At 43.3% G+C, this 10,297-nt stretch overlaps 1 protein-coding gene across 2 annotated transcripts; it reads left to right on the forward strand.

The window, feature by feature from the left end:
* The first annotated feature begins 1,680 nt into the window (after positions 1-1,680).
* LOC147194985 (annexin A13-like) lies at positions 1,681-8,336 on the forward strand. 2 transcript variants are annotated; one of them, XM_086128326.1, is made up of 12 exons: positions 1,681-1,734; positions 2,401-2,591; positions 3,701-3,776; positions 4,316-4,410; positions 4,488-4,658; positions 4,909-4,942; positions 5,317-5,396; positions 5,840-5,908; positions 6,574-6,675; positions 6,754-6,829; positions 6,974-7,086; positions 7,287-8,336. In XM_086128326.1, exons 2-12 carry the CDS (start codon positions 2,577-2,579, stop codon positions 7,404-7,406), a joined length of 951 nt encoding a protein of 316 aa, XP_085984452.1. In that variant the 5' UTR covers positions 1,681-1,734; positions 2,401-2,576; the 3' UTR covers positions 7,407-8,336. The 2 variants fall into 2 exon arrangements, with proteins under 2 accessions (XP_085984452.1, XP_085984453.1); XM_086128327.1 differs by lacking the exon at positions 1,681-1,734 and having other exon boundaries at positions 1,743-2,591; positions 4,491-4,658.
* Positions 8,337-10,297: the final 1,961 nt, after the last annotated feature.

Below are 10,297 nucleotides of genomic sequence, written 5' to 3' on the forward strand. Positions count from 1 at the left end.
CAACTCGGTCTGGATCTGATCGTCATGTGGAAGAAAACCGATGTTGCCGATGGTAATGGCATTTGAAGCAATACGTTGTCATTCCACTGCAAATTATATCAGTGACATCATTTGTTTTTCTTGTTTTTATTTTGGACTCCTGAATTTTTGACCGTTATGACACTGCATCAGCGTGTATCGGTTGTTTTGTCCATGCTGGAGACATTTAGAGCAATGAGAGGATTTAGTCAAAGTGCCATGGCTTTTTTTTCTTTTCTTTTTTTTATTTCTTTGCATCAGCAGCGCACTTGTTTTTCCGCCCGTCCGATTACTCCGTCAATGAAAATGAATGGAATATTTCTCGACCAGATGCAAACTCAAGCACGGTTTGATTACATTTAAATCCAATAATAGAAGTAATGAATTAATGTATGACCCATCAGCAAATGTGTTTGACGAATAATTATGTCAGTACTTGTAAATTGTACGGTATGGGCTGGAGTGGGATTTGTTCTCCTTGTTTTTACTTTTATTTTATTGTTCTGAAGTGTTTCCTGATCGAATTAAAATCAACTGGCAGATGCTTCCTGGTCAATGACCCCGATGCCGATGAATACAATTCAAATATTTGCATGTTGCTGTTGCATTGCTTTCAACGCAACATCTAAGTTGCTATGAATGAGAGTTTGTTCTGCAAATACTTTGCTTGCACGCCGCGCTACCTTTCCACATCATATGCCTCCACTTCTTTTACACACGGGAACTTGGATCTCACTTGTATTTTTTCAGATTTTTGACACACAAAAACAGGGGATGCTTCTTCCAATCATGTTGTTTGATATTGGTGCACGCGTTCCCTGAAGAGCAAAGATATTAGATACTAACAATGCACCAAAAAAATAAATAAAATAGAAGCTGTGTGAATCCGACCAAATACTTTCTTCACAGCATGATGATGAAGATGATGGCGTGTGTGTTTAGAAGAAGATGGGAATGACCGAATATTGTTGTCCAGTCTTTATACCTACCGTCGGCACCATGGAAAAGCCATTGCATGGGGTAGCTAATGAGTCTCCGCGTGTATATTGGTTTACTTGTTGCAACGGTGGTAATATTAATGTCGTTCCGGTTCGGTTTCAACGTTTCTAATTTCATAACTGATCTTCTCTGCTCATCAAGCTTTCAGAAAACAGCACAGATGTAACAAGTATTTTCCTGAACATGCATCAACACTCTTTTTTTACTTGTCAAACATTCACTTCTCACTGTTTTTTTTTTTTTTACTATCAACCTTTAAATACATGTTTTGTCCAGTATTTTATGCCTCTTGGTTTTCACTCCCAAATTGCTGCAGACTCTTTAAGCACAAATGGGAAAGTATTTCTTTGTGACTATTCATATTGTGTTGCATGTATATACAATGAATACACTGTTGTCAATTCAGAATTAAATATTTCTATTCAAACTCACGGGTCTCCGGCCTGTCTCACTTATTAATGATTTTTTTTTCGTAGTCTCTACTTCTACTTAAATTTTGTACAATGTGAGTGCATTTTCTATCTCTGATTATTTTCTTTATGGCCTAAAAATGCGCTATTGTGCATCTATGTTAGCGTCACTTTCGAGCGACTGATTCAGGTTGAGGTGATTAGTCTCACCTGCTGTCCTTCCCATCTGGCGTGTTGCCAGGTGCTCTTCAACCAATCGGCTGCCTCGCTAGGTGCTCACCGTTGTCGTTTTCCTTGTTCCAGTTGTGTAAGTAGCTACATTTGTTCATGCTTAATTCTTCTGTTTGTACTCTCGCCTAAATCGTGATTAGGACTGCAATAAACTGTGACGTCTAACCTACGATGCCCGCAAGGGATAAATATATGGTGGATGACATTTCAGGAGGAATCTAAAATGCACTTCGTTTGACCCCGAACCTCAGTGGGTGCTGTTCGTACCCGTGTTTTTACGTCTGGATAGTCGTCAACTTCTTTTTTTCCTCTAATAATCACATTAGACAGTTCTTGTTCACCGATATTCTGCCAGGACATAATGTGATTCTTTTCCTTCAGATTTTGTTTTCTTTTTTACAAAGTAAATTTGTCGTAAGAGTGTCTAACGCCGCTGAATACTTGCTCAAAGGTCAAGTTGAGCAAGTATTCAGACGAAGATTTGACTTTTTTTCACGTCAACACAACAGTGTCGGAATATTTTAGATGTACAATACTGTACAACACTGCTATCTTGTGGAAAAATAGAACGACTGCATCGCTCACACAGTAAATACAGCAACGACAAAACGAGCACACATCATCGAATCCCTCCGTAATAGTCAGATTTTGCTGCATTGCACTTTTAAAACAGAATGTGGCAAAAACTGCATAAAGCTTGCTGCATTTTTTTGTTTGTTTCCTACCCCGATTAATACGTAAGAGTGACGTCATACCCGCGGAACCGGACAGGGCTGATCCTCTCTGCAGGACCTGCCACTCCTCCTCCTCCTCCTCAGCATCATCATCATCATCTTCATCACAGCCTCCGCACTCACAACACACTCATAACCTTTTCTTGTTGTGTTTTTGCAAAAACACACACTGCTCCGGACCATCATGGGGAACGTGCAGGTAAGAAAACGTCGTCAGATGTCAACTATCCGTATTCTAGTAGAATGAGGACGTCATGCTTTTCAGGTTTTGGGGACTCTTATGCGCATGTTTTTCAAGATGGAATGTCCAGATCAAATGTACTGTACGTGGGGCAAAACATTGTCGGCTTTTCTGGTACTTTTCAAGAGGGCGCTATTGAGGACGTTTACGTCATTTCCCTTCAAACGACGCACCTTTCCACCAGGCCCAAATTGTAAACTTTGGACGGCGTATTTAAAGTGAAACAATTTTTTTCCCCGTCGGTGACAATATGTGCTCCACCCTTGAATCGGTATCTGGAGTATTGCATTTATTTTTTTAAGTCTTTATGGCTCAGGCCTGGATTCTAAGCTACTGTGTAACAACATATGGTTGGAGTAAGTGCAAGGTCATTTTTTTTTTCTTAAGATGACTTGCTTTCTTGCAAAGAGAACATGCAGAGAGTTGCTCACCATAATAATGCAAGCGGCAGTCATTTGGAATTTGTGAGGAGGACTAATCGATAATGCTGCATTGTGTGCCCGGCTAGGAGTTGGGTGGGTGTGCCTGGCAATGACTCAGCAGCGCACAGGCTGCACCAGACTGCAAGCGGCCTGGATGTCACACCCAGTGACCAGACCTTGTCCGGTTTCAGATGGGATTAAACATTTTTCATAAGGCTCGCTTTAAAAACTCTCGCAAGCGGCAATGTTGGGAAGGAAGTGTTATCTATAAACTCATCGTGACAAGTTGACATATTTTTCTTTTTAAAGATGATAATGCTGTACTATATTTGACGCAGTCAAGCTGAGAGGTGTTTGCCCCATTAAAAAAAAAACAACAACAACCTTTGTCCAATAAAATGAAAATGAGATGATGATGAAATGCAATTCTGGACCACTGCGCATTACAACAATACTGTATTCGAAATACTGTGACATGAATCTTTCTCAATGAGCTTTGTCTCGGTAAATGCACAATTTCTTTACATTGATGGGATGTGATAACGACTAAGCCCCGATGAAAAGTTTTTTTTGAAACACCTTACAGTTAAACGTAGAGTGCACGTGAGACATTTTCATGATCCTTTCTACGTTTCTCCTTTCTAGCCCACGGTCGTCCCGTTCGAGGACTTTGATGTTACAACTGACATAAAGGCCATTCGACAAGCATGTAAAGGTGTAGGTGAGTACTTTCCTGAGACCTTCATTTCTTTTTAAAGCATGTCAGATTTCTTCTAGGGCACCGGGGTTCAGAATTAACACGTTCAGAAGTGCAAAAAATAGAAATAGAACAATCTGTTCATTGCTCAGTAGTTGTTTGCTCCTGTTGGGAATTCCGGTTCGGCTTGGGGCGACGCGCCACACCAGAGTGAAGGATCATGATTGAAAGGGTCCCCACTTCATCCGATCAATTTATTTCAAGTGGCTGACTGTTTGCGTTTGGCCTTCAGATGACGAGCCCCGGCCGTGGACGGAACCAAATTGTGCTTCAGTCGTGGCTTGTGCATTGATGAAAAAAGCAGCTTCTTGGAGCTGCCGGAGTGTATTTTTACGGTTGCACGAGCTGATTATCGTACATCGCTTCTTGCTTGTGTTTATGAGGCGCAAAACGTATATAAGAACGTCTTAAAAGAGGTACATGATCAAGGACAATTGATCGCCGTCAAGAAGATTCGAATCTTTATTTGTGTATGTTCCCGAATGAAAATGTCCTCCTTCCAGGTACGGATGAAGAAGCCATCATTCAAATCCTGGCCAATCGCTCGGCAGTTCAACGTCTGGAGATCAAGCAGGCTTACTTTGAAAAGTACGACGACGTGAGTGCCCGCCCTCGTCGTCTCGCCCTCGGTGTCGCACCGCCGCGTCGTGCCCTACAGTATGCCTGTTGGCTTAGGAGTTGGAGGAGGTCCTGAAAAAAGAGCTGACCGGCAGCTTTGAGAACGCCATCATGGCCATGTTGGACCCTCCCAACGTCTACTTCGCCAAGGAGCTGGGGAAGGCCATGAAGGGGGCGGGCACGGATGAAGCCGTGCTGGTGGAGATCCTGTGCACGGCCACCAACGAGGTCTGTCAAAATACGCTCAAGTCATTTCGGCATCGCGCAGAAGATGTTCCACATTTTCAAGAAGCAATCGGAAGGAGGCAGCTTGCTTCCGACGCACCAACAAATAACTTGGTCGGACTCTCCAAGTCGGCTACAATATTCCCACCACAAAGAATCGTCGAGGACATTCTCCAAAAACATTCGAGTAGACTCATGACGGCCATCTTGTTTCTGATTAAATCATCTCTCTATTTTTTTCCCCCCCTAACAGGACATTATCAGTTACAAAGAGGCCTATGCCCAGGGTAAGCTCTTCTTCTTGGATGAATTGTACAAATATTCAGCCATTCAAATGTCAAGAAACTTTTTGGGTTTTTTCCGAAGCACGCTATAGCCGAAAGATCTGTTTTGTTTTCTTTCTAAGATATTGAACATGTCCATCCCGACTTGCTACAAGTGTACGTATCACAATTAGGGGAAAAATATTTCCACCAGCATGCTGATGTTGTTTATCATGACTATTGGATGTTTTGGGAGTCATAGCGTTTGGACTCGTGGCTTTCTCAATCTCGTTTTAATCCACGTTAACATACGTTCCCTGGGATCGAGTGCACATTTGATGTTGCCGTTCTTGTTTGTCGAGCATAAAGTGTCCAAGGAGTAATTGATGACTTTTCAGTGCATGAACGTGACCTGGAAGCTGACATCGAAGATGACACCAGTGGCGACGTGAGGAACCTCCTGATGTCACTCCTGCAGGTGAACGTGTTTCATTCTCTTTCACTCCCTCATGGAGTCGTACTTTGAAGTCGCCTTTCAAAATGGACAACAAGGAAGCGTCGGGATTGCATCCCCGCCCCCATAAGATAACGTTCAGACAATTGCTTTGCAGGCTTTTATTCGCCTACTCGGCTATTGAGCGACACACGGCGTCATTGTTATGCCTGCATGCCATCTCCGTCCCTCTCACGCTCCCGCCTGTTTCCTTCCCCTTTGTGAAAAATGACAAACGCAGCATGACTTATGTTCCAAGGACTCGCCACGGACCCGCGGCTTCCAAATGGGGCCTTTTCATAATGTGTTGCGGATGATTGTGATCCCACCAAATGCGTGTGAATATTTGTTTAAGCCATCGTTCGGGCTCCCCCCCCTCCCGTCTTCTCACTAAATCTCTTGATCTTCGTCATCAAATCTGTCTGCAGGCGAGCAGAGACGAGGGCTACGAGGTGGATGAGGGCTTAGCCGAACAGGACGCCACGTCTTTGTTTGAGGTACGTTTTGAAACGCGTTAAGAATAAGCGGCTCGCTCTGAATCCATTATCTTCTAGTCTTCCTGCACGTGAGCTCAGGATGGTTGGTAAACCTTTCTTCCAAGACAGATTAGGTCTTGCTGCTTTTGTTCAGGAGAACTTTATGGAAATGTCACATTCACGGCGAGCAATAATGCGCCGTTACACTTAGCTGCACATCCGAAGGTATTTATGCTCAGTTTTATGGTGATCCAAAGTCTTCTTTTGATTATAATGGTCGTCGCTGCATCAGAATGTGTTTGTAATATTTTGCTTTTCTCACTTCATGAAATCTACTAATTTTGTCAGTCGCGATCTACTTATATATTTTTCCGAACAGTTATTTATGGTGGGTTTTTTTATTTGTTCTTAATGTAAAAAATTGATAACCACTTAGTTGGGAAGTGAACGTGCCATTTAGCGCCCGCCATTTGGGATCCGGCTGACAGATCTTACTCGTAGCGGCTCATGGACATCATGCCCACCAACAGCATGCGCTATTTGGCGTTTTAAGGCTTCATTGTCCCCGATCACACTCCAGCTCCCCAAAAAGTGCTTTAACTCCAACCGATATCGGCCAAATGAGTTTAATGAGCTCCAGATTGAAAATGAACGGTTTCCTGCTCTCGTTTGATTGCAACCACCAGGCAGGAGAAGGCATGTTTGGCACGGATGAGTCGACCTTCAGCTACATCCTTACGCACAGGAACTACATGCAGCTTCAGGCCACTTTTAAAGCCTATGAGGCGGTAAGTGGTGCGCACACTCATTCCGGAGCAGCATCTGACTTTGTCAGTAACGCGTCACATTTTGTCTTTCAATTGAAGCTATCGGGGACCGATATTTTGGACACGATTGACTCGGAGGCCACAGGAACTCTAAAGGACTGTTACGTCACTCTAGGTATGCGAGTTTTCAAGGTGCAGTCTCATGAGACATAAAACTGCAAACACCATATTTTTAAACACATCTTACATCAGTGAACCATATGACAACGGTGATACTGATGTCTTCTTACCCAAGATGCGTATTGTGCATTTTGTATAGTGCGGTGCGCCAAGAACCCTCAGCTGTACTTCGCGCGACGCCTCAATGCTGCTATGAAGGGACTCGGCACCGACGAGGATACGCTCATCCGCATGATTGTCGGTCGCTCCGAGGTGTGTGTTTTGGTGTGAAAATATTGGTCAGCCGCATTTGTGTCTCGTTGCATGCGGATGACGCCGGTTTGCCGCGGCTCTTGATTAACACCAGTCGAGTCGCGCTCATGTTTCATTGTGGCGACGTGAGTAAGCATAGTCGTGTAGCAGTACAACTCGTTGCTTTACTGCTATGGGTTGATGGCCCATTTGTCCACCAGATTGACCTGGAGACGGTGAAGGACATGTACCTGGAAAAGTATGATGTCACCTTGAAAGACGCCCTGGATGGCGAGTGCGGTGGGGACTTCAAACGTCTCCTCCTGGAGATCTTGCACTGAGACACTTTTCTTCCTCTTACTAGCCTTATTTAACAAAGTTAGGTGTCTTCCTCTCTACCTCCTCCAAGCACCTCACCCATTTCCCCTCGTACACTGTGTGTCATTATCACCGGTCTCTTGTCTTAACACGTACTGTACTCTGTATTAGCTTGATGTCCGCTGACATAGTCTCGCGCGTCTTTGCGGCGAGGACCAAAAAGCAAAATGTTGCCACACGTTAACTGCCATTTAGTGCGTCTCCAATCTGATGACATTCAGTGGAAAGTTTCATACTGCCGTTAATCTTCATGGATCCAGCAACTAGCTTTTGGCAACTTTGAAGGAGAATAGGAACTTTAATATATTTACATAAACTATACATACCATTCTTGTATTCGTAAGTACTGTCTGTGTTGTTTAAACACAACACACTGTCTCACCATCTGTGTAAAAACAAAAAAACTATCTGCATTATAAACGTAACGCATTTTGCCTCAAAGATGTCTTTCATAGGCACGCAAATTAATTTCTGCCACACCACTTAACACATAAGTGTCGACTGGCCACATGAAATCAGCAGTAACTTAAACTGTTTAGCTGCACATTGTTGTTAATTCCCTGTCAAGTTTTATTCAGCTCTCTTTAATCATAGTTAACAAATTGCAGTTGTATGACTTGATTTTGCAATGGTACACAATGACAGTTTTCATATCGTTGCTCACTTTCTAATTTGAGGCCCTAACAACAATGGAGAATTTGTGCTTTTAGGATGGTTGGACACTGCTGGTAAGGCAACACTGAACAAGACAATTGCTCTCACTGAAGTCTGAAGTATGTATGTAAGCATATGTTATCCAAATGAAAGTGGCCACTATAATAGACTGTGTCACGGTGTATTCTATTGACATGGAAAGTGTAATACAGAAATAAAAACGGAGCTAAATATCTCAAGTTGTTTAATGGTCTGTTAATGTAGCAGTGTGCCATGGAACACAAAATGTATCCCAAACCCACGTCACTGAGTTTAGCCAAACATTCTTAGGGGCCAATGCTGGTAGCACTGTTAGCTAACGCCAGGCAGCGCTAACACTGCAGCTCTGCTAAACCTTTGATTTTGACTTGATAGAGCCATGGCAACGTTTGGTTTTCACCCTGGAACCAGGCCAGCCTAGTTTATTACCTTTTTTTTTAACTGTAGTTTGTAGGGGCGGTTATTATCAAATTAATCACACGGCTACGTCATAATGGGATAGAAGGGCTCACTCACAAACATATTTTCAGATATGGACAGATAACTGCAGATTGACCTGGTAGTTTAATTTTACTCTTCTTGGGTGGGGAGACATTCTTGACACCCAACTATTTGGGTACAAAACAAAGGACAGGTTTCTTTAATAGTGTATGTGCCTTTTAATAGTGATTTTACAGTTGCAGGGGCAAAAACCGGCCACAAGACGGCAGCAAAACACCTTATGCGTGTGTTCGTTTGACATCATAAATCATGACCAGTTTGATCGTTTCATCTTCTGAAAACCCCACCAAACATTTCTTTCAATGCCCCCCAGGCCCTCCCCATTTTCCCAGCTTCTAATATGCCATTGAATGTGACATCACATCAGAGGCATTTGCAGCGTAATGTGACCTGCTTTCAAGATGTGGCGACGATCAGAAGAGGAGAGGGGGGAAAGTCAGTCTCCTCTGTCATGTTAGACTTTCCAGTCTGCTTTTGAGCTGCCATAAGTCCTCAGCTGCAGGTATGTTTGAATGAAATATCTGTACAGCCTTTATATTTTTCACTTCTACCCAATGTCCTGTCGAGGAATCACAAAGTGAACAGGTCTTCAGACCTGGTAAAGCAGTATGTGGCTCACAGTCCAAAGTTGGGACGATCGTATATTTGTGATGACGAGTTAGGGTTTTTCACAAGTCGCTGCACATCAAATGCTCAACTGGTTTTCATAAGGATTTAAACTTTTAATTTCATGCCTTAGCAATTTAGCCTGGGGGAAAGATGAGGTTTGTCGGAGGGCCACTGGGGGTAGAGAACTAATCATTTCATGTCATTTCAACTCACGAGAAATGAGCTCGTTTGCTTTTCCTGTGTAATCGGTACCACCTGGAATGTTCTGACAAGAATTGTGGTGCAAAACAGGTTGATTTAATTGAATTACATTTTATTTGCATCACTATCAAATATAAATGCAGTACTTCTTTGCTGTGCTAAATGATAGTTACATCTTAACGTGGTGTATGATAAGAAGCTGTCCCCCGAAGACATTTGCACGTTAGCGTGACCTTTGTGGAACACGTGAGTCTGTTTAAGAGGCAGAGCGCAGCCATTAAACAAGGCATGCAGTGGATATTCACATTAGAAAATGGTGACTAACATGAAACACATGTTCACAACAACTACTTTTTTTTTTGTAGGGGGGGGGTGAGGAGGCCTGACAGCAGGAAACGTGGCCAGAAGGGCTATATTACTTAAAAGTCAACAACCGTTGTGGTATTACCCAACGCTACGCGTAGCATGTTTTCCTTTCGTGGCTGCTAAATCACGCTACATGTTAGATTAGAGGCGACATGATTCAGAAGTGGCAGTGTAGGAATAGATGGATAACAAATTATATGAATGGGGTGGAAAAAAATAAGAAAAGAAAAAAAATCAAACTGGTTCCCGCCCACATTTCAAAAACATGCATGGCAGGCTAATGGAACATTATCAATTGTCCCTAGGTGGGATTGTGAGCGCGATTGGTTGTTCGTCGATGGGTGTGGCCTGCGATGACCCCGCTTGCTGCCCGAAGCCTGCTGGAATAGGCTCCGGCACGCCCGCGGCCCTTATAAGGAGAAGCAGATTAGAAAATGGATGGATGGACATAGGCGGCACGTAGTCGACTGGTGAGCACGTCCGC

This window comes from Hippocampus guttulatus, chromosome 14 (assembly GCF_054856545.1).
Source record: "Hippocampus guttulatus isolate MCC_2025c chromosome 14, RoL_Hgut_1.0, whole genome shotgun sequence".
NCBI classification, from domain to species: Eukaryota; Metazoa; Chordata; class Actinopteri; order Syngnathiformes; family Syngnathidae; genus Hippocampus; species Hippocampus guttulatus.